At 40.5% G+C, this 23,189-nt stretch overlaps 1 protein-coding gene across 2 annotated transcripts; it reads left to right on the top strand.

Moving 5' to 3' along the window:
• Nucleotides 1-458: 458 nt before the first annotated feature.
• b4galnt3b (beta-1,4-N-acetyl-galactosaminyl transferase 3b) lies at nucleotides 459-21,776 on the top strand. Of its 2 annotated transcripts, XM_086208902.1 has the most exons (21): nucleotides 459-1,014; nucleotides 7,746-7,801; nucleotides 7,923-8,006; nucleotides 11,041-11,136; nucleotides 12,121-12,211; nucleotides 12,307-12,407; nucleotides 12,495-12,562; nucleotides 14,561-14,639; nucleotides 14,803-14,869; nucleotides 15,096-15,230; nucleotides 15,371-15,480; nucleotides 15,983-16,083; nucleotides 16,292-16,359; nucleotides 16,441-17,653; nucleotides 17,818-18,077; nucleotides 18,668-18,821; nucleotides 18,985-19,057; nucleotides 19,169-19,322; nucleotides 19,739-19,865; nucleotides 20,061-20,168; nucleotides 20,369-21,776. In XM_086208902.1, the coding sequence occupies exons 1-21, from the start codon at nucleotides 879-881 to the stop codon at nucleotides 20,373-20,375; spliced, it is 3,288 nt and encodes a 1,095-aa protein (XP_086065028.1). In that variant the 5' UTR covers nucleotides 459-878; the 3' UTR covers nucleotides 20,376-21,776. The 2 variants fall into 2 exon arrangements, with proteins under 2 accessions (XP_086065028.1, XP_086065029.1); XM_086208903.1 differs by having other exon boundaries at nucleotides 460-1,014; nucleotides 20,061-21,776.
• Nucleotides 21,777-23,189: the final 1,413 nt, after the last annotated feature.

Genomic DNA, 23,189 nt, shown 5'->3' with positions numbered 1-23,189 from the left:
CTTCCCTCTCATTTGTTCTCATATGGTATTTTTTAATGATAAGAAATGGAAATATGAGACGTGCATTACGGTCTGTTTACAGGTTTAATAGCTGATTTTTTTTAAAATCCGCGATGTAATGACAGTAAGTGTGGTTTGTACCTGTTGCAGGTGAAGAATGGAAGGTGTTGTCCTCCGTTCACTCCTCCCTCCAATCTGAGAGCGAGTCAATGTCGCGCCAGCTGCAATACGCAGCAGCGTTTCTTGTTTAGAATTTCAAAATAAAACTACAGTATTTGTTGACACTACGTATCCAAGGTTATAATGTCGAAAATATATAGGTTTTATTAGCAATATACCGTTTAGTAAAAAAAAAAAACAGACATATATTCACGTCTTCTTGAATTCACATACAGCGATTATCAATTTTTCACCACTGAGACATGATTGGGCTTTTACTTTAAATGCTCCTTCGGCTCCCTCCGGTATGTTTCTGGTGTGTGTCTTTTTTGTCTAACTTCATTGAGTTGTATAGAGTGAAGCTGGTGTGTGGATCCGTTGTTTGTGTTGCAGCTTGGTGAAAGTTACGTGCAGAGGTCAGTCCGGGAGCGGACTCTGCTGATCAGGAACAACGAAGCTCCTGGAAGACTTAGATGACAGCGAGTCCTCGGTGTAGATTATCGTCTCGTCTGGCCGTCATGGAGCGATTTTTCGCGGGATGAGAACCACCGAGGGCCGTGCGCACTGGGGCTATCCAGGGCGCCGGTGTTAGTGCGCGCCCATTGGGAGAAGCAGTGGGTGGTGAGCGGACGGGCTGGCGGTGGGGTCGGTCTCCTGATGACAAAGCGGGTGGCCGGACCGATGAATAACTCGGGAGGAGGTTTCGCTGAAGAGCTAAAATGATCAGAACATTTTTCCCCCTGAAGAAACTGCGGCGCAACCTCCAGTGTCTTCTGTTCGGGGCGATTCTGCTGGTCGGAGCGTTGGCCGTCTACCACGAGCTGGTTGCTGCCAAAGCGTGGAGCGCCGGTAATGGTAAGTTTCTGACTTGTTTTAAACTTTAAAGGGAAGTATAGCACCTAATATACACCTAAATAGTAGCTGATGAATTTAGATTGGGCGTGAACAGAGCGGCCTGATTGCAGGTGAATCTCCGCAGCTCGAAGTAACATCCGAGTAAGACCAGAAAACCAGAAACTTGTACTTCACTTTTCTGTGTTGTAAATTGGCCGTTACTTCTCATCCCTTTCCCAATCTGCTACACGACAGAGTGGCTCCGCATGCACCTTCACGTTATATTGTCCCATCAATATCAGAAGTTAAATAAATGAATAAAATTTAACAAAACAAAAAAAACTTTGAATGCCTGCACTGCAATATTTTATTACACTGAACTGGGTTCCTGTCAGTCATCAAATGTGGTTTAGTTAAACATGTTTAAATATTAACTGGCAATATAATGTTCCACACATGTTCACTGGGAGCGCTGGCTGTCTTGTGTCACACTACTGTTGGTGGTGGGTTTCCACAGGAAATAGGAGCCCACAGCAGGTGAAACAGCAGGTGATGATGCAGCATTGTGTATGTTGGGGGCGGGGGGGGGGGGGGGGGTCGGGAGTTCACAGCACAGCTTTACACTTGTGAAGGGAAGTCTCATGTCTCACTGTCTAACCACACTTCCTGCACGCAACCTTTCTTTTGCTGTCATGTTCCCTCTCACCTGAGCATGACATTATGTGTTCCCACACTGAGGGGGATGGATGGAAACAGTCAGGTTGATATCTGCCAACTTGTGAGAAATGACAACACACAGGATACACACACACACACACACACACACACACACACACACACACACACACACACACACACACACACTTTGAGCAAAGCGTGACATGTAAACACATGCCCAGGAGTTGTAATACAGGGCTTGCCTTTCTACACATTCCTGGGCTGGAGCCCCCTGACTTCTCTCCAGACACAGCGGAGACCTGGAGGAGAAATATAAAGATCTAACAGAGGCATGGCAGGTAGAGTTGGAGACCTCAGGGTAGCACTGTCCTACAGCATTAATACAACGGCAAACAGGGCATTAGAATTGTGTTTCTCAAGCACTGGGGCATGGTCCATAGATGGGCAATGAATAACATTCATAAAGTCATGAAATGCTTTTAAATAAAATGAAATTAAACCTGACTTTTGCTGGGGTAGTTGTTTTTCAATAAACTAGAATATGATTCTGAAAATATGACAGAAACAATATGTGTACATCATAAATAAATATACATACATACACATATACATACTTATGTCTATGTATGTATATTTATTGATGCATTTCATCCCTTGTTATGAAACCAATCATATATATATATATATATAATATATATATATATGTGTGTGTGTGTATACACATATATATATATATATATATATATATATATATATATGCACATTGCAAGAGAGAGAGAAAACCCTTCTTACGCAATCACATTCATGTTGATTAATTCTATATAGATTATTAGAATCTCATCAATGAAACAATACTGGTTTTAGTTTTAATATTTTATGTTATTTTATATTTTTCTCTTAGGAATACATGGAATATAGATATGAAAATCTGGTTCCAAGTAACAGTAATGATCTATTATTGGATTTCTCTCATTAAATTACAAGTGATAAGGAGGAGACAAAGATGAAAGGCAGACAAATTAAAGAGAAAACTTTGAGGTAGTTTGAATGCAGATTGGAATCAAAAAGCGCTGCAACTCGATACCAGGAAGTTCACATTATTGCACTCATGCTGCTTACCGAGCACATGATGCACATGCTCTGAGTGGATCACTGTCGCCATGAGTGTGTGTGCATCATGTGTGTATGAATGTCCGTGCCTCACCAGATGCTTCAATTACTCAAAGGCCCTGTAGAGATTTCTCTGTGACACACCCTTAAGTATTTCTGGTTTCTGCAAGGTCCTGTGTTTTGTGTGTTTAGTGCATATTTAGTTGGAGCAAAGTACTAGTCCTGCTTGTTTGCAGCTAGAATACCAGTCATGTTAGGATATCTGCTGTGACCGTTCTGGCTGATTTTAAGGTTTTCGAAATGGAGAAGAAGGCAGACATGATGAATATCCAAAACACTACGAAGCTACAAACGGTGAACTAGGAGAACAACTTCCTCCTACGTCACTGTTTCACATATTCAGTACTGGTATTATATGCTCACATGCGAGAAATACACCAGTAAACAATGCAAAACATTTTGTGCAATTCCCTAGAACTGGTGTGGTATAGAGGAAAAAATGCTTAAATGATCTCTGATGATGATGAAGAGATTTTTCTAGATCGCAACCATTGCGTCATTAGAAAATTTGCCATCTTCAATTTTTTGCTATAGTTTTAACTCCCTTTTCTACATCTGTTATCCAAGCTTTATCAAATCAAGTACAATTTTCCAGCAGTTTAGACACTAGAGGGTGATATGATTAAAATTTCAATTTGATGAATAGCTACAAACTGCTACGACTGCCAGACGGCTACAGCTAAACACACGGTCCACTTCCAGAATGTCGAGCATGAGTTAGCTTTCTTGCTAGCTTGTCATAACATGTACATCTCTTAAGATTAAATGAAATCAAATGAGTTTTCAATGAGGAGTGCTCAACTAACTAACATTTGCACAACTTTTTCATGTGGCTTTCTTAAGCCACTCAAAAATGTACCTCTGTTTTAGCTCCTACTAGTTCTTCTTGTTGGTGAAATACGCTGTGAAAATGCTACTTGCTAATGGGATGTATTTCCTTCAGGAAATGCAAGTTGCAGTGTTGTTTGTGGTTATTTTTTAAATATCTCCTTTGGACAATAAAGGTTATGATTAATTACATTTTAGAGGACGTTACTTCAAAGTAATTGTCTCAAGGAATGATAATTAATATTACTAAAACTGTAACATGTTCAAGTGGAGTATTCAATTCTCAGGAGCTAGTAAAATATGTCGTACATGTTATTACCTTACCATAAAGAGGATGACGACTTAATGGTCTGATGTGAAAGCCACTACCTCATCACTGATGTTAATAAAACTTGAATGGACCAGGGAGAAATGAATTTGTGAGCCTGAGATCATTGTTGACGGGGAACATGACGAACGCATTGAAGAAGACAGAACCCTTCAAGCTACCTTTGAGGGAGCTGTAGTCAGACACGCACGCAGAAATCCTCAGGACCCTTCATACATTCTATCTTGCAATTATGAATTATTACTTCCATAACCAGGAAACAGCAAGCATCTTTAGTTTGATATATTTTCATATATTAACACCTTTTATCTTGCCAGGTCCGTGCGAAATGTACACATTCCTTTTTAGATGTATATCATTTTCTGTGTGTTTTGTTTCCACTTATTGGATGTGTACAGTTTTGTCTTGATAGCTGATGTTCTTAGTTTGCAAAGAAACAAATTTTCCGGCAGTGATGTGTATCTCCGCCTATAGAAGACAACCCACATAAAGAAACTGACAGGGGTGTTGCATGAATGACTCATTCTTCACACTGTTTTATAAACATTACATGTTGTGAAATTTTTAACACACGGGCTTTTAAGTACCGACTATCTAAATTTGTGTGGTCGACAAATATTTGAATCAGTCAGTTAAAGATTGACTTACTTTTAGTTCCTTGTTTACAAATGTTATCAAGCCTTAATCAAGCATTATGAAGTCACTACCTACTCGTGCTGCTCCGCCTACTTACGGTATAACTCTACCATCTGTAGAAACGTTTACAGTGGAAAAAATATATAGCGGCCGTCCCGGAGGCCATCTTAAATATGAAATCATCAATCTTCTGGAAAGAAGGAAATTCACCGTCTTGTGTCAACGTTACAAACCCAAAGGTATTATTCATGCAAATGTTTGCTCCGGTTTTCTCTTGGTGCCTGATTAAGACTCCAAGCACAGGTTGCTACAGGAGCACCGCTGGGCTTTCAGGGTTGGCTTGTTTTTCCCACATGCAGGTCAGGTGAACACATAGAAGAAAAAATACAAATTTGTGTAATTTTTTTCTCTTACCTCCAGAATTGACAGAAATCTCTACTGGAAGTTATGTATCCGGCGTATGTGTGTAAGTTCAGTGTATGCTGGCATAAAGTCCACTTTTTAGGTGGTGCACAGGGTTATGGGGTTTTTGTAATAAGGCCTAAGTTCCCGTAACTGCAACCTCGCTTATTAGCTTGCTACCTTGCTTGCGAACCAACTCGTTAATGATGCACACTCTCAACCCCACTAAGTCCACTGGCTCATGTTCAGAAATAGTTTGAAAAATTGAATATTTCTATGGTTATCGGACAAAAATCCATCATACGGTAAATGTAATAGCTACAGAGGGTACTCAGAATATTTTACATATTAAAGTATGTCAAAGAATAGTAACACATCCACCCTGTCGGCCCTCAATCTCTTCTTTTATAGGATGGAAAGGCTAATCTTTATCTGTGTCGTTCCACTTTTTTTTTCTTTATTTTTTTTTTAAACTCTAATCCATCTGAATGCTGACTTTTTGATTTATCTGGAAAATCCACTTAAGGTTCGTCCTTATTAGCCGGGTTTAGGTTTACCTCTGTAAATGCAGCTGTGTCCTGGTGGTGTAGCCCACCTGTAGCCCTGGTCAAACACTGTTGGGTGATGTAAAACATTTCTATACATGCAGGAGGGAAGAAATGACACTCCCTATAATGGGAAATTATCTGGTCTGACAAGATTTTTATTTATTTTTTACTTTGTTGGCAAGGGCTTGAATGCAAGAGATGTTTATTTATATATAGAAGCTCCACATTGTAGTTTAAGATCTTTTCACCAAACTAATGCTGTTCTTTTGCCACCTTGGCAAAGCCTCATGGCTTCACACAGCCCACTCACTTCCTCACAACCGCTGGACTGACTGTCTGTACTCTATTTTTCTGCCCCTCCCCTTACATCTACATACAAGTGTAGCTGAGTGTTTCCAGATGGAATGTTGTATTACGGCAACATCAGGAGTGTATCCACATCAAACACGGGAAAGCACATTAGTATTGATTAAAATATTGTTCTGCTGTAATCAAATGAAAAAATACTGTCAATCTCTCGCTGTTCTACAGATATGTGTGGAAGCTGAAAAGCAGTGGAACGCTTCAATCGTTTCCTTTTCATCAGCTGCAAAAACTCATTTTGAAGTGACTGAATTGGATGAAAGTCCTGCGGTGTGTATTGTGAAGGAGAAGCAACAGAGGAAGGGTCAGAAGGACTGGATGGAGATAAAAATACCCCACTCTTGCTTTTCCTATACCACCTCTCTAGAGCTACTTGTGTTGCCAAAGTTGGCGCTGGTTCTTTAGGGTGTGTGTTTGTCTCCACCCTTGTGATAATGACAGAGTTCATTTCACAACCACAATTCACTCACGGACCCCACAATCCCATAAAAAACAAGCACAGAGGTCTTCTTTTAAATATAGACCCAACCTTCTAATTTGAAAGCTGGTTGAAGAGGTAATGGAGTAATATTTCTGTGGCAGAGGAGGGCCACTGCTGCTTATTGAAGGCTCAGACAGTCACAGTCAGTGGACATCGGCTTTGATTTGGAACGGGGAGTGGGTGGGACCGTGCGGGACACTGGGATTCATTGTTCATGCAACATAAGCCCAAAACAAATGGATGAAAAGACATTTCTCATAAAAAAAAGAGTGGATTTCTGCGAACACACATGACCTATGTAGCAAGTTTGAACGTTGCACGTTTACAGGCTGTGCAGTTTCCTGTGGTTTGTGGACAGACAGCAGAAGCTTGACTGTGGCAAGCTCTTTGCAGTGCTATTTGTGATCACATCAGGTTGTTTCTTGCATGTTTAGTTAAACATGCATGTGCTTCCTCATCACCCTAGCAGTTCCATCTCAGTGCGACCTTTATCTGCTCCTTAAGGGCTGATAGATGCAGATAATGCCACCCACTAGCGACTTCTGTTGAGGAGGTGTTTGTCAGCAGGGTGACTGAAAAACCATGAGGTTGGTGTCACCAAGGAGTGGCATTTGGTGTTGTTTCTTTTGTCTTTTGAATTTTAATTTAAAAATGAATGGGCCGAGGAGATACATCAGTAATCTACTCTGAAGCGTCTTAAGAGCTTGGTGATGGGTTACTGTGGCGAGGAAGCCTATTTTGATATGTCACTCCAAAACAGGAAACTGTAATAACTGGGCATCGCTTTGTCATCTTCAGACTTCACACATTTGATGAGTGTCCCATCTTGTTGGAACCCAGTTGCTGAATTGAAGGCATAGCTCCACCTAGTGGTTACAGGAAGTACATATTAAACAAACCAATTCAAGTTAATTGACAGCACAAGGGGAAAAAAACCACCTATTACCTGAAACTTAACTGTATGAAATAAGAGACATCACTAGCACATACTACCTAAAATACTTCTCGTGAAAATTACACACACTACCCTTAAACGTAACAGCCACACACGGGGTGCGAAGGCGCGCTCGTCACGCTTTCAATTTGGGCCAGGCAGAAGTCTACGTTCTGAGCTTTGGATTCAAATCTATTCTGTTTGCGTTCAGAAACAGTGAGAAGTATCGATCTGTTGCGCCACCTAGTGAAACCACAAGTCGTCCTCCAACTGATAAGAAATCATGTGACAGCTCCGTCAGACTATCTGTGTATAGTTGCTGTATATTCGCAAGTCTCCCCGGCTGAAATGCTCCAATTGTTTTCACCTGTTTTTTTCCCTCAGGTATGAATCCAGACGCTGACGGCAGCAGCTGGAGGGGAGCCACCCTTGACGAAAGGGTAAGGATGGCGTATGGAAAAAAATAGGTGGTAAAAGAAAAAGTGATGATGCGTGGCTGTGTGGGTGGAAGTGGTGGAAACCAGACTATGGACAGTTGCTTTAATATGTCTTATTTTCCAGGTCAAAGAGGGCTACCAACTGTACGCTGAGGAGGATTCAGACGCCTGGAGATCCAGTTTTATTCCACAAGCCTGGAAATCAGAGGTGTGCACTCTCAAAGATTTTTAAATACTCGGTCTCACCTTGTTTGAACTCTGAATAACTGCAACCCTGCCCATATTTACCTCAGTCACACTTCAGTGCATTTGTCTCTGTGGACGTGCGTCGCCACAGAGGGACTGAATCCATTCACCGCTCTCATGCTCCCCTGTCTCACATGAAGTGTTCTTCTTTGGAGTGGGTCCAAGACAGCCTTCAGTTACCTTATATGTTTCATCGTACTGTCCGTAATTTATGCTGTGAAATAACTTAGTTATGATTACCTAACCAGTTCAGTCTTTTTTTTTACAAGACACTATCAGCTGCCAAATATATTTTCCTGTTCATGCTGACATGGATTTCCTTTCCATTGTATTGATTGAACGCGGTAGTGAGCCTGACAAAAAAATACATAAATAAATAAACAACTTTGCAAAAAAAAAAAATTTAGCAAACATTACACTCATCATAGGATCGGGGTTGGTTAAATGCGCCTGTTACACTCTCTGATTTGAACATTAAAAGAATAATGGAGGTGAAGAAGCTTGTTAAAAGATAACAGGCAACAAAGAGCTTGCAAAATGTTTTGAGTCTTTTTTTTTTTTACAGCCTTTTGTCTGAACATCTGAACCTCTGAACTAGGTCATGCTAAAATGTAACTAATCGTGCTGATGATATCGGTCTTTAGTCTGACCACACGTGACCAACCACTTGGAGACGAAGGGTTTGGCTCAGCCTTTGGCTGCAGTCAAAACATACATGCAGCTCAGATAACGCGGCCTCTTTGGCAGATGTCACAGAGGTATACGTTTACAGGACATCTGGCGGTAGGCTGAAACTCGCCTTCTTTCTTTGCGCGCGAGCGCGCGTGTGTGTGTGTGTGTGTTCCAGTATTTCCACATGACTTGGAATAAGGTGAATTTGGAGAAATTTGATTTTCATCCAAATTCTTTGATCTACCCCTCCGCCTTTGTATAAATTAGATTTGCATAAAGGCTCAGCTTACCCGAATGACAGACACAATGTTATTGCTCAAACAGCATTGCAACCTTCCAACCGTATTCTCTCTTTTAGTCTCGATCGGCCCTTTTCACTGCTGCTAATGTGCCGTGTCACTGATGATGATTGATTGATAACATGGGCCTCAGTCATGAAATGTTCTTATGCACAAATTACTTACTATAGTATTTTCTTAACCCTCCGTTCAGTCTCATTGACAGGAAGAAGAAAGGCCTGATGCTCATTTGTAATGCCTTGCTTTTGACGTGTGGGTGGCACCTTCCCATGTTGTTCGGGCAGAGTTCTAAGACTGAAAATAACTTGGAATTGAAAACAAAGTCATGAAATCAATGTCTGAGGAGTTTATTCCAAGTTTAGATTTTTGCATATTTTTCATTTCAAATACGGTAGGATTATCTGCAATTTATCAAAAGCTTTTTCTGCATACCAACTACATAAAAAAACAACCCAACAGAAGAAAGAAAACCCTCTCTTACAGAGATAAAACCACATTATATGAACAAAAAGAATCTTATTTAAACAGAGTGGTACAACAAATACACCAAACAATTGATTAAATATTCCACATTATATTGACTCTGTAGCCTCTAAACTCTAAAGCTCCGTGTTTGAAAGATTGCAGGATCAGATGAAAATATGTATAAACTTATTTTCGTGGAAACAAAACAGAAGGGAATAAAACCCTTTTCAAATCAAACAAACAAAATGTCAGTTACAAGTTACGCTCCTTAATACGTCCTGCTATTCCTGGTCATCCTTCATTCTTTGGATAATCATTCAGTGAGTTACGACTTGCAGGAATTTACTTAACGACTGACATTCTCGATCCCAGCCGTGGATAAACTCCATTTATTGAAGTATAACAAGGTTTTCGTTTGTCTGTACTCGTTATTTTTGAAAGGAGAGATTCAAGTGTTAAACCATTTCATGATGAAGGCCCATTAATCGTTGCCCTTACGTCTTACAAGAACCAGATTTAGTGGACTTTGACACGGTCGCTGAAACATGACAATGGCACCAACGCTGGCTGTAACAATTTGAAGTGACCCGTTTCCCTTTAGCAAGCAATGTTCGCAGCTTGCTTTCATGTTGATTTTGCAATAAAAGCTCGTTTCTTCTCCAATGCTAACATTGTATTTTTAGCAACATTGTCACCAACTCTGTAATATTTTAATGTAAAAGGCCTTTGAAAGCATCAGCTCCAAATTTTATAAAAGCCGATAGTTACGGGATACTGTTAGCGGCTAAAACTCACGATAGCAGTGTCTCCATTCATTAGTAGTAACATCTGTTATTCACTTAAGCCCAAAAACACTGCACTAAACACAGATTTCTTATTAAACATGTTGAAATACTCATTGCCAGAGTTGTTTTCAAAGTTTATGTTACATAGACTTCTAGTTTAATCCGATGGAGTTAGCCATTTGAGCAGCAGCTGTCCTTGCCCGGCTTATTTAGTATTCAGCTTTAACAAACATGAAACCGATTACCATCAGATTAACATAAATGATAACCTTTAATACTGCCAATCACTCAAATTCTGATTATAAGCTTAGACCTGTTTACTGCAGGGGTTTTTTATGCCTTCAAGCTAAATGTTAACGCTAACATTCCTTTGACAGCAATGGTTTCCGAGCACCGTTTTTTGCTACTGTGAAAAGAGTTGATCATCCACCCCACATACAGCTTGTATGGTTATATTTGTTGGAGATGCTGACTCTGTAACTGTATATAAACTACAACTAACCATTTAGTTGGTATAGTTAGTAGGTAACTTAGTCTTACAGTATACTTGACTATGTTTTGATACTGTTTGTTATGGTCCCATAGGGTCATCCCAGGTTTCCCTTTTCCCTTTATGGCGCCATTTGCTGCTATTGTATTGTCAAGTGGTCTGTTTGTTGGTTTTAGTTTGCAGTGTACTGAGACCAGATGGCTCCTCATCCTACTGTTGACTGACTACAACACAAACATTGATATGTTGCCAGCGTTTTGTCGAGTCTCCCCTCTCTGCTTGCAGTATAAGGGACAGGCCAATTTGCACGTCTTTGAGGACTGGTGTGGCAGCTCCACTGTGGGCCTTCGCAAGAACCTGCACTACCCACTGTACCCCCATGTGAGTCAAAACCCTTTTTTCATCACTTGATTCAACACACAGGACATTAACTGGAAGATTTGACGATACTTTAGCTGGTTGCAGTTGCATATCAACTCAACAAAGACAACAAATAATCTTCTTTCACAATTACTGAGCGACCCTCGAAGCCTCGCTCCGAATTTGACTTGTTGAAACATTTTCTACTTTCAACTTATTTTCTTCTTGGTACTCTTGCATATTGAACTTTTGCAGAAATAATCCTTCACACTGCACGAATTCAGTTGAATTTTATCACTTGATTTTATCTTGCCAAGAATGACAACTTTTTTATCGTGGTTTTCTTTCAAAAAATACGTACCCGTCCTTGCTCTGTGGCACACAATGATCAGACATTGCATTAAAACCCCTGGCAGGTTTAGAATGAAATAGATTACAACAGAGCTGCAATTAATCCTCCACTCATCAGGATTATCATGTTCAGTTGACTGTGTCTGAGACAGGACTTTCTCATTTTGGAGTTGTGTTGTTTGCGATAATTTTGCTATACAAATTGTGTATTATTTATATTTTGCTTCCCCAATCGATATAATTGAGATGAACTAAGTATTAGGAACACCTCTCTGTGTAACTTCGAACAGGGCAACAGCACCGCAATTGCAGCCTGTAAAAAGAAACAAATCAACTCCTTCCTCATACAGATTAAATAAAGATTATATTGTAATCCACGTTATTGCAGACCTATTATACTTTACACTAAATCCTTCTGCTATTTTGAATGTTGCTTTTGTCATTTAATAACAGCACATTATATCGATGCTAATTGTTCAGCCTTTTATTGACTTTATGAGGCAAAAGCTTCACAGCATGCTGTGTGACACACACACGCTCAGTTGTTTTCACTCTGAGGTGCATTCTACATCCACATGCTAGATCCTCATGTCCTTGGACTGAAGGTGTAGTCACACCCTGAGTAAACATTCTGGCCCGGTCTCTGTGTTTCAGTCCAGGAGCACAGTACAGAAGCTGGCTGTCTCCCCTCAGTGGACCAACTACGGGCTCAGGATTTTTGGTTACATCCATCCTTATGCTGATGGTACCGCATGTTCTTCTTCATCTATTTGCTGTCTTGTGCCCGTCATACCTCTGTCGATCTCAATCTCTTTGTCTCCTCTTCTCATCGCCTCTCAGGAGAGTTTGTGTTTGCACTGAGCTCTGATGACAACTCTGAATTCTGGCTCAGCACAGACGACTCCCCCCTCAATTTGCAGTTGCTGGCCTGGGTTGGAACGGTATGAATGTCTATCATCCCTTTAAGACTTATACGGGTATGTGTAATTTTCCTCATACCTTTTCTTAGATGGATTGTCTTTTTCTAGACTGGTGCAGAGTGGACTGCCCCAGGCGAGTTCGAAAAGTATGCCAGTCAGACTTCGAAACCTGCAAGGTGAGTTGTCACGTGACTAGATTTTACGGTCAGATTAGCATTTGAGTGAGAGAATTTTCAGTGAAACAGCTAATTCTACTAAGGAGAAACTGTCCCCTTGATAACAGCAAAAACTCAGATGTTAAAGCCCTGACAACTTACATTCTCAAGTATGTGGTGTTTAAATCAAATGTTTTGGGGATTTTTTTGGACAATATGGCCAAAAATCCTAGTTAACTTTTGAAAAAAAATCAAAGTATTATTTATTTTACTTTACCATGAAGGAGTCAGCTATGCTGCTCGTGGCTGATCAGATTCATTTATCAGTATCATCGTCAGGAAATACTTTGTCAGGGCTTGACATCACTTTTTTCATTGGTGAGGCCCTTCCTTAAAAAGTCAAAACTGCTTTAACTCAGCGTGTGCTCATAAAGGGCCAAATTGTTCATAGACGTAAGTACAAATAGGTGTCCGGAGCACATGCAGGCATTTTTTTTCCTTCTTCCAGTCTCCAGACAGCAAAGTGCTTGCCATGTTTATTTAACTTAAAGCTTATGTTTAGCTAATAGCTAACAACAACTACACTGACAAAGAAACAGCTAAATCCCCCCCCCCCCCCCCCAAAATCAGTTTTCAAATCTACAAGCTTATCTTCCTGTAATCCCAAAACAACCCTGTTATTCCACTGTATAGCATTCATGCTAGCACCCAACTGGAAAAGTTGTGGTTTGCTTTAAGGTCAAATCGAAGCGTTTGCGGATTTTTGAGTGTATTTTGTAGTTTTGTCGCTGTTATTAAACATTAGTTCAAACCAAATATATATTTCTATATTCTGAAGCACAAAGAAGTGATGCAGGAGGGGGAAATACCTTTATAAAATCAATACACCTATTTATACTCGAAAGGTTAAAAGCCACTTTTTTTTGAAGCACCCCTTTATCTATCCTGAAATCCAATATATGTAATTCTTTCCTTAGAGGGGCATTGCATTGATTTTACTCACAAATATCAGTTTACTCATCAACCTGGTGATCTTACTTTGGACTGAAAGCCTTCATGCTAAAACTGGGGCTCCGGCGTTTCAAAGACATGGGCGTTAACCAGGAGGAAGGGTTGAACAAAAAGATATTATCAAGTTACATAATGGGAACCACGGAATTCAGCATTTTTAAGAGCTTGACTAAGCAGAGACCAAACGTTAAGGCAACACAGTTTCTATCAACTCTTTCAACCGATTTCAATTTATTGTAATATTTTGTATTGTTTCTTGCAGTTCTCCAGCGTTTCTGGAAGTGCAGTACCTTTTAACTGCATCTAAACAATTTCTAGATGCAAGCACTTATAGTCTGAAAAGCCTCAGTCCTTTGTTAAACCACGCTGAGGTTTCATGGAAGTCAAGTCAGATTTGTGTGTAAGATGAAAGCTAAATTTTACCTTGAGAACCGAAATTAGCCGACTGCTCTACTTTTGCTTGCAACACAGAAAGCTTTGTCAGTCCGTGTGTTCGCTGCTAAGCGAGCCTGTTATCTACATAATCTTGTCGAGGCCATGCAACAACAAAATAGGTAAATCAATTATCAAAATCAGTTTACAAGGTTACGCAGTAGCATTGTTCGTACTAATTCAAAAATGTATGGTACATTTTTAAAATTCCATTGAAAAGACAAGAAGAACAAAAACAGCAACAAGCAGATTCAGAAGAAGTTTTCTGTTTGATTAAGATTGAGAGAACATTACAAGTTAGGATTTATTTATTTTTCTGACTGTGATGCTGTTTCCCCGAGCTAAACTCATGACATAATACCTTTGTGTCGACAAGAGCCTAAGAAAATTAATCAAATCCGTGATGTTTTCTTTCCTACTGTGGCAACTGCTGTAGCCTCGATGCAGAACCACACAACAAACCAGGATCTACATCAATCCTGCACTTGGGGTTTTTGTGATTATATTTCCTCTAAGAAATGGTAAAGTTTTGTGGCTGCCATGTTATTCTAAATATGAGCTTTTATTGATCGGCAGGCTTTCTACTCAGAAGAGGTACTTTTTTGAAATTATTCACAAGCAGAACGACCGAGGGACTGACCATGTGGAGGTGGCAGTAAGTAGCTGGAAGTGAAATGAAATAAAATCTAAACATAACATACACTCTTCCCTCTTTCTTTTTTTTCATTCATCAGTTATATTAAGTTTGCGTTCATCTTCACATGCAATGTGAGTAATGCAATGTTCAGACAAACAGTTCTTTGTGTATTCTCAAACAGTGGAGGCTCCTGGACCAGGGCTTTAGGTTCATGATGATTGAATCAAGGCATATCTCCCTCTATGTTAGTAAGTACACAAAAGCGTACGTCCTTATTGCTGCTTGAAAACACTTTACCCTGTGAGTTTTTATGATGATGTCAGGGAAACTCCCAATCACACGGCTGCTTAGATTCCACTGCTTTATCACTTTGCAAAGATGCTCAAACCTGCACATTAAGTTTTTTTCAGTTTAGTCGCACTGTGAGTGTAAAGGGCTTCTGTTGTTTTAATGCTGTGTGGTTTCATCCCACAGATGAGTCGGCCTTGTTAATGAGTGATGTGGCGCACATACCACAGACAGCTGCCAGCCACCAACACACCCCTGCAAAAAAACATAGCGCCTCAGCAGACATACTCAGGGAGGACCCGCGAGATACTCTCTACAAATGTGAGAAATGTTCATCAGTTTTTTTCTGCTGAGCCGCAGATCAATAACTCCCACCAGTCCGGCTGCAAGTGCTGCACGCTTTCTGCAGCTAATGTACGAAGGCATCTTGTCTCATTTCTATCTGCTGTGTTTGTTTGCAGTGCCTTTGATAGACAGGAAGTTCCTGCAAGGTGTTCTGCCTGACTGTTCATACAAACCCAGCTACACAATCAAAGACTTTCCTCTGCTTCGCTACCAGGGATTGCAGTTTGTATGTATTTACACACTCTGTTTATTTGAGAGATATTTCGAGCTGCTGAACCACCACTAGTGTTAATCCTTCACACAGACTGAATACAGTGAGGGAGTTACACAAGGGTACTCTGATAAAGAGCACTGAGATTTTGCTGATTTGGCCTTAGAGTGATAATGGAGGCATTTTCATCCTCCGTGCAGCTCTGTCATTTTGTTTTTGGACTGGGGAATGTTAATTTCACTACCATACTTAACCCCCTCCAGGGACTAACTGCACAGGATTGAGGCCACCACACCCATTACACTTAGCAGCAACTCTTATTTCTCTGGATTGATTCTCTGCATATACAAGCCCACTGAGGCAGAGCGGTTTTGTTCTTGAATTCAAAGTTGACTTCTTTTATATCCACACATATACAGCGTCTAATCATTGTTAAACATGACTTAAAGAATCATCACTGTCTTGCAGTTAACAGTAAGCTATTGTAGCCTTAACAGCTTTAAATTAATCTCCCCAGGTCCACATGTCTTACATCTACCCCAATGACTTCACCCGACTCACACACATGGAGGAAGAGAACAGCTGCTTCTACCCCGAGAATCCCTTCTACATGAAGATGTGAGAGCTCAGTGGATTGACGCCGCACCGTTCAGATTCTTATGAAGTGACAGTAGCTACGATGTTCTCTGTGCAATATGGAGTAAAAATTTAAACCAAGATTTTCAGTAAGATCAGCAGAGGGAGCTGTATCCTTCCAACTACTGAGAGTCTTTCTCAGCTTTGTCTAAATTTTTAACATTCTTGTGTGTCATCCTCTTGTTTGTAGGTTTGGTTTCTCCAGATATATGATATTGGACCATCCTGATGGGAAAGAAAAAGGAAACACCGCCAGTGGTATGTTTTTGTTATCGATAAAAAGAAAATCATATTTGTGTTGTCACTCCTTTTCACTTGTCTTCTTTGTTTTTTTTTAAGATTTTGGTTTCCAGGAGAGGAAATCAGTCTTAGAAGAAGACGACAAGTTTGGTGATGATGCTTTTTCAAGAGAAAAGCAAGCCAAGTGGGATCAGCGTATTAATAACGCCCTTTATTCAGACTATGGGGATGATTATGACGATTATGTTCAAAAACGCAAGCGCAAACTCTTTTCTGTAGTCACCAAAGAACCTCACACGTTGAAGAGCAGTCAGCGCAGAGATGAGATGCAAAGGATGCAAGGCAAAGACAATGTCCGCCAGTCTCTCAAGGAACCAGGGAGACCAGCTGAGCCTCTGCAGTCAGTGCCAACACAAGAAAATCCACCTCACCAGCAACAGAACCAAAAAGACTTGAGACCAGATGGGCCTGGTAAAAAAATAGAATATTTAAAACAAAAAGGCAGGCTAAAATTAGCAAACAGAAAGAAGCTCAAAGCCATCGAGGCAGCTGTGAAATCTGCACAGACCGATCCACTGGTACAGGTGGATAGAGAGAAGCTTGGGGCAAAGGAGCAGCCACTAGAACATCTCGGTTATAATCAGCGTCACATCCAGAAGTCTCGCAGAATGAGCTATACTCAAATTCAGGAGCCTAAAGCCAGGGATGCTCCCGTACCTCACCCCACGGAGGTTCATCAGCGACGGCTTGTAAATGGAGAGAGGGAGCTCCAGCCAGCTGCTGTGAAGCATTTCACCACCCCAAACAGAGAGATGTACCACCCTCCAGTGAAGCTAAATCAGAGGGACACGGATCCCAGAAAAAGCCTCAGAGAAAAAGAGATCAAAATAAATATGCCTCTACAGCAGGACTTAGAAAACAGGATTCACCAAGCAGAGATGATCACTAAAGACAAGCTGGTCAGAAAGTGGAGCGAAATGAATGCTGAGGAGGAGCAGCTCAGGAAGGAAGATGAGTTTGACAATAGAGCAGAGAGAAGAAGAGACACCAGACGGGATGACAGAGACTCTCTATGGGGACCAGGAGAAGAGTTTGAAGGTGCAGATGATGAGGACCTCACACCTGCACCAGTGTTTGACACAGAGGTGAACTGGAGCCAGACCTTCCAGGTCAACCAGCTGGACCTTCAGGCTCTTCGCTCAGACTGGATCGACCTCCGCTGCAACATCTCTGGAAACCTTCTGCTCCACTCCAGCGATGCTTTGCCCATGGTCAGCGCTTTCATGGAAAAACTTGGTGAAAAGCACCCTGGGTAAATGTCTTCGTATGACACATGAAAGGATTAAATGATTCAGTGCATGGTTTTCAAAATAATGTATCTATATTGTATAAAATGCAGCGAGTCTGTAAATTTAGCTGAGACACATTTATATTCAAACCCCTCCTTGCTGCCTGTTCAATTGTCTCCATATGCAGGCGGTTCACATTGTTACGTGTGGTTAATGTGGAGAAGCGCATTGACGGGGTTCAAGGCAGCCGCTACCTTCTAGAACTGGAGCTGAGGGATGTAAACGACCAGCTGCTGCGTCTGTCACACTACATCTACGCTCTGATTCGCCACAGTGGGATGCACAGCAAAGACTTGCATTTCAAGCGCTCCAAGCCTCAACTACTGCTGTGTAACCCTGTTGGGTTCCGCTGGAATCCTGTTGCCACTGTCCACTTCATAGTGCCGGGTAACTCAAACCTAAACCGTGTTCACTGAAGTTCAAACATTAAGGGTTCATTTACTCATGTTTGCATGGTGTGCTTTATAACCCTGGATTCCAAAGGCATTCATTATCAAAGTACTAATATATCAAAGTACAAAAGCTGGACACTTTCACCTAATCTGAATGTCACGACAAAGCAAAACTAGGTTGGTCCAGCATAAAGTTTCCTTTTAACTTTAATAGCACTGTCAGTGAATGCTTGTCAGTGTTTGATTGATCACAAAATATTTTCTTAATCTACCGGATAAGATTCTAAATGGTCTAGAATTACAAGATCTCAGTATACTTTGTTTGGAGCATTCACACGTGAAATCCTCCCAATACAACCACAGTCTGATAATATGAAGCGTATCACAAATTTCTGTTCAAAGCAGATTATTTGTTGATGTTTATTTAATTCGGCAACTTGTCCTGTGCTGATGACCAACAGAAGCCAGATTGACTCAACTGGTAACATTAAAGCCAACTGATTATGGCTGCTTTCATTTCAAGAGCACAGACCCTCTGCAGCTCATTCATTACTGAAATACGACTTTGTTTGTATGACCTTTCAGTGAAAAACCAGGCTCGGTGGGTGCAGAAGCTGATCAAGGACATGGAGGAGCTGTTCAGAGCTACGGGAGACGCCAACTTTAATCTCATCATCACTGACTACAACAGTACCGACATGGACGTGAGGAAAGCTCTAGAGAAATCCTCTCTGCCCAGGTGTGTGTGTGTGTGTGTGTGTGTGTGTGTGTGTGTGTGTGTGTGTGTGTGCATGCGCGCACACGTGTGTGTATTTTCCTGAAATTCTCACAAGCTCATCACATCACTGTGATTAAATGACAGGATACCAATGTGCTATAATTCTGTCTGTGGAATTCATCAGGTACCAATATGTGAAGCTAGGGGGGAATTTCGAGCGATCTGCTGGTTTGCAAGCAGGTGTCAACCTCATCAACGTGAGTGCTGCAACAACGGCAAGTAACAAGAACGGACAGCAACAATAAATCTCACCTATACATTCTCTCTCTCTGTCTCGCCCTCTCCCTCGCTCTCTTATCCTCCTTCAGGATGATCACAGCATCGTCTTTCTTTGTGACCTCCATATCCAATTCCCTCCTTCCATCATCGAAACCATTCGGAAACACTGCGTGGAGGGATACATGGCCTTCGCCCCCATCGTTATGAGACTGGACTGTGGTGCTACACTGCATGATGCCAGAGGTGGGCACAGATCCGCTCATCTTTTTAGTTTTTTTCTCTCATTTGACTCTGGTTTGCTTGTTTTGCATTGACATGTAAATCATCAATGAGGCATCGGAAACTTCACATCATCAAAAGTGATTTAATGGGATGTTCATATATTACCGAAGTAGATTTTTTTTAAATTATCTGATGTCAGAATAAGTCAGTGACACATTTGAGAATATATTTTTCATGCGAGTGTACCAACCTGTACAGGAGTGAGATAGAGGAAGAAAGAAGATGGGGGAGACATATTTGTAATTACTTTCTTAAAATCTCATTATCTTGTCATAAAGGGATCATTTGGATAGAATAATTTGTTAGTATGAGATAATGGTTGTTTTCTGGAGACAATGAGTTTGATGAATGTGAAGGAAGATATGTGTGTGTTGCAGGTTATTGGGAGGTCAATGGTTTTGGCCTGCTGGGCATCTACAAGTCAGATCTGGATGCAGTGGGAGGAATGAACACCAAGGAATTCACTGACCGCTGGGGAGGAGAAGACTGGGAGCTGCTAGACAGGTGAGCTCCTCATAGCAGGTGCAGTCATAGAATTAATCATCGTCCCGTTTTATTTAGACTGAAATCCCCCACTAATTTGATTAAGTTAATTATGCTTAAGTAATGCTTTAATGTACATTACTAAGCTTTACCTAAAGGTTGGCACCTTTATTGTAAAGCGTTACCAAATATGTACACCTCTGCTCTGTGCTACAGAATCCTCCAGGCAGGTCTTGAAGTGGAAAGGATCTACTTGAGAAACTTCTTCCACCATTATCACTCAAAACGTGGCATGTGGAACCGACGCATGTCACATGGCCTGAGGTGACCCTGCTGATGCACCATGACCACGATCATCGTGGTTACACCCACAGCAACCAGAGCACTTTAAGGATGTAGTGTGCATCCTGTTATCTATTGTCATAACTACTGATGATGTCATTGGACCGTAGACTCATGAGCTCTATGAAATCCTGCAGCTAACACGTCATTGCCGAGGAGATACTACTGACGGTTTGTTTCAGGGGGTGATCCACTGACTAGCACGAGGGTACTGACTGATGAGCGCCGCTGAAGATGCAGCATGTTGCTGATGACGCCATGATGATTCAGACGTCTGGCTACCAGGACCTGACTGAGTCACAGACACACTCCACGGACCCACATATGTCTTGCACATTTGTCTTAACTGGAAAAAAAAACTTTTATTTGTGATAAAATGAATTATTTGCCTGCTGATCAGGTTTATGGTAAGCACTGCCTTATTTTTCATGCTTTAAATTATGAAAGTTAAGTTATTATATCCATGTTCATAGGATTTTTTTTCAAAAATATTCATTCATTTTTAGAAACAAATGTGTACCTCAGTTTATCAGTCATATGGCCTCCCTTAATTGTTCAAATCAACATCAATGTGCCGTCTTCTGAAACTGCTCAGTCACTGGGACCATTTCCAGATATGTCAGGGGGAGCCTCAAGCTCCAAAGACCATAACAATATCAGTGATTTTCAAAATTGTTTTGTGTTTGGTGCATTATCTTCTACCAAGTCTGTCTGTTCACCAAAGATAGAATTTGAAGGTGGTGTTTATGACTTTGTTTGTAGATATACAGCATCAATGGCCAGTTTAGTCACAAAGTACTTTATTGTAATCTGTGCTCATGCAGCTACTTCATCATCCTTTCCAGATTCACCTGCCCACGTGAATGTTTTCCCCGACTTAATATTTTTGATTAAGCTTACAAATCTTTGCTCGTTGGCTCAAATTCAGAAATTTTGTATTTGATCAGAGAAAAAATACAGCTTTAATTATTAATGTAAATTGTTGATCTCTGAATTTCAGGACTTTTCGGATCTGAAATATTATGTTGATGTAGTGACTGCAGCGTGATCTTGTTTTTATGTGCTGTTATTTAAGAATATCAGGAGCTTTTTTTGATCGGTCGCTTTCCAGTGACACAAATGTGTGTTCTTTGCCATTTCCAAATGATACATGTTTAGACATCGTTTACTGCAGTAAAACAATCCACACTTCCATTCTCATTACTCTAGAAGTGTAAATTCACCAACAGATGCTTTTATTTTTGTTCCCATGACATCTTGATGTATCAAAGCTTTCAGGCATTTAAAATCTTAAACATTTGATGCTTTTATCATTTTCTTCTTCAGTCTTCAGTCATTGTTTCCTTTTTTTGGAGTTATTTTTTTATTTAATTTTTGTTGACATACCTCGTCAAAACCTGCCTTGCTGTACGATGTGGGAGTCTCTTCTCTCAGGGATAGGTTTTTCTATTTACACTGCCTTGGTACATTTCAGGAATAAATTTCTGTAAGAAAGAGTTTTGTTGTTTTTTTTTTATTTTCGTCATTTTTTTTAATTCTAAAAATAAATTGTCACCTTTCATGCAAGTGATGACTTGAGATGACCTGTCAGCCATTCTGATATGTAGAATTACTGAGATCAAACGCAAGAGACTGCCAGGCAGGATTTTATTGACAGCGGAGAACCTGGTCCTGCCCCTGAAACAACAGATGTTCCAATAAATAAAAGGGGTGGTTTTATGAAGAAGTCACAGATCAAACTCAAAGATTAAAATTAGAGCTCCAGGTGATCAAGGGACTCAAATTCAGTTACATCGATGAGCACAAGACTGGAAATATAGGACACATCTCTTCTTATTGCACCTCATTGCATCCTAGATTTTTATGGTCGTGCAGAATACTTTCTTCTTCACATACTGCAAAATTCAGTGAATTCAGCATTTCTGTCTTTTGCATGTTATTGCCCCTCATATTTTACATTAACATTTTGATGCACATTTCCTTGTTTCATATACTGCAAAATGTGATGTATTTTTCAGTAGCCTCCATAACAACAGATCAAAGTGAGACCTCTCAGACCAAAGTCAGAGATTAGTCATGCAGGATACATGCCTCACATAAATGTTGGCCCTTCTAACAATGCACTTGGTTGGCTATTATTGATGAAGTAGCTACTTCCATAAAGGCCTATTTTGAAGTACGATTTTGGTGACAAATTTTGTCAAGAGTTCATGATTTAAACCGATGGACTACATCATGAACCACTGTCATACTTTCCGCCTCCAGCAGAAGTGACAAAAGGGATCCTTTTGATTGTTTCACTGTTCCCTTGAGCTGTGATGACAGATTCGTAGCATAACAGTGCTGACAGGTTACTCAGGAACCCAGCCATTAAGGACCAGAGTGAGAATGTGTGTTAGCTGCAAACACAATATAATACAAATTCGCTGTGCGATATCATCTTTTGATTTTTATTTGTATAACCGTAGGGACGGTACAAACTTCATCTTGAATAATGACACTCTTCATAGTTAGAGGAATCACACAGACACATTTCTTTTCATAGATACATAGTGTCCATAAATACTAACCTATGACGTACCCTAGTGGAGCAAGCAAGTTACGAGTGAAATATAAATATTTTAAAAGCATATACACAGAAAAACACTACACAATGAGAACCAAAAACAGTTAGGTTATCGGGGTGACACAATATAACCAAAGAACATTTTGTGTCATATGATCGTCTTCATTTCGAGTTAAATCCTGTGCGATCATGGGAAGCATATTACTTTAACAAACATGATTTAATTTCCCAATATATTAGTTTTCTTATTCAGAAATTCTTAGTCAGAGAAACAACTCAACCTACACGTGGGGAAAAAAAATCAGTGTGAGGGTTTGCATTAAATATGACAAAATAAAAGGTGTGAAGAACTGCGGAAGACGCACCAAACGCTGCCTTTACAGACCTTCGAGATACGAGGTTGCTCTTTTTCGTGCGGCATATTTCAACATTATATT

The sequence above is a fragment of the Aulostomus chinensis genome, chromosome 7 (genome assembly GCF_037954235.1).
Source record: "Aulostomus chinensis isolate RoL2024-O1b breed Wild chromosome 7, RoL_Achi_v1.0, whole genome shotgun sequence".
NCBI lineage: Eukaryota > Metazoa > Chordata > Actinopteri > Syngnathiformes > Aulostomidae > Aulostomus > Aulostomus chinensis.
The sequence above is the reverse complement of the archived record's forward strand: the minus strand, read 5'-3'. Positions and strand labels throughout refer to the sequence as shown.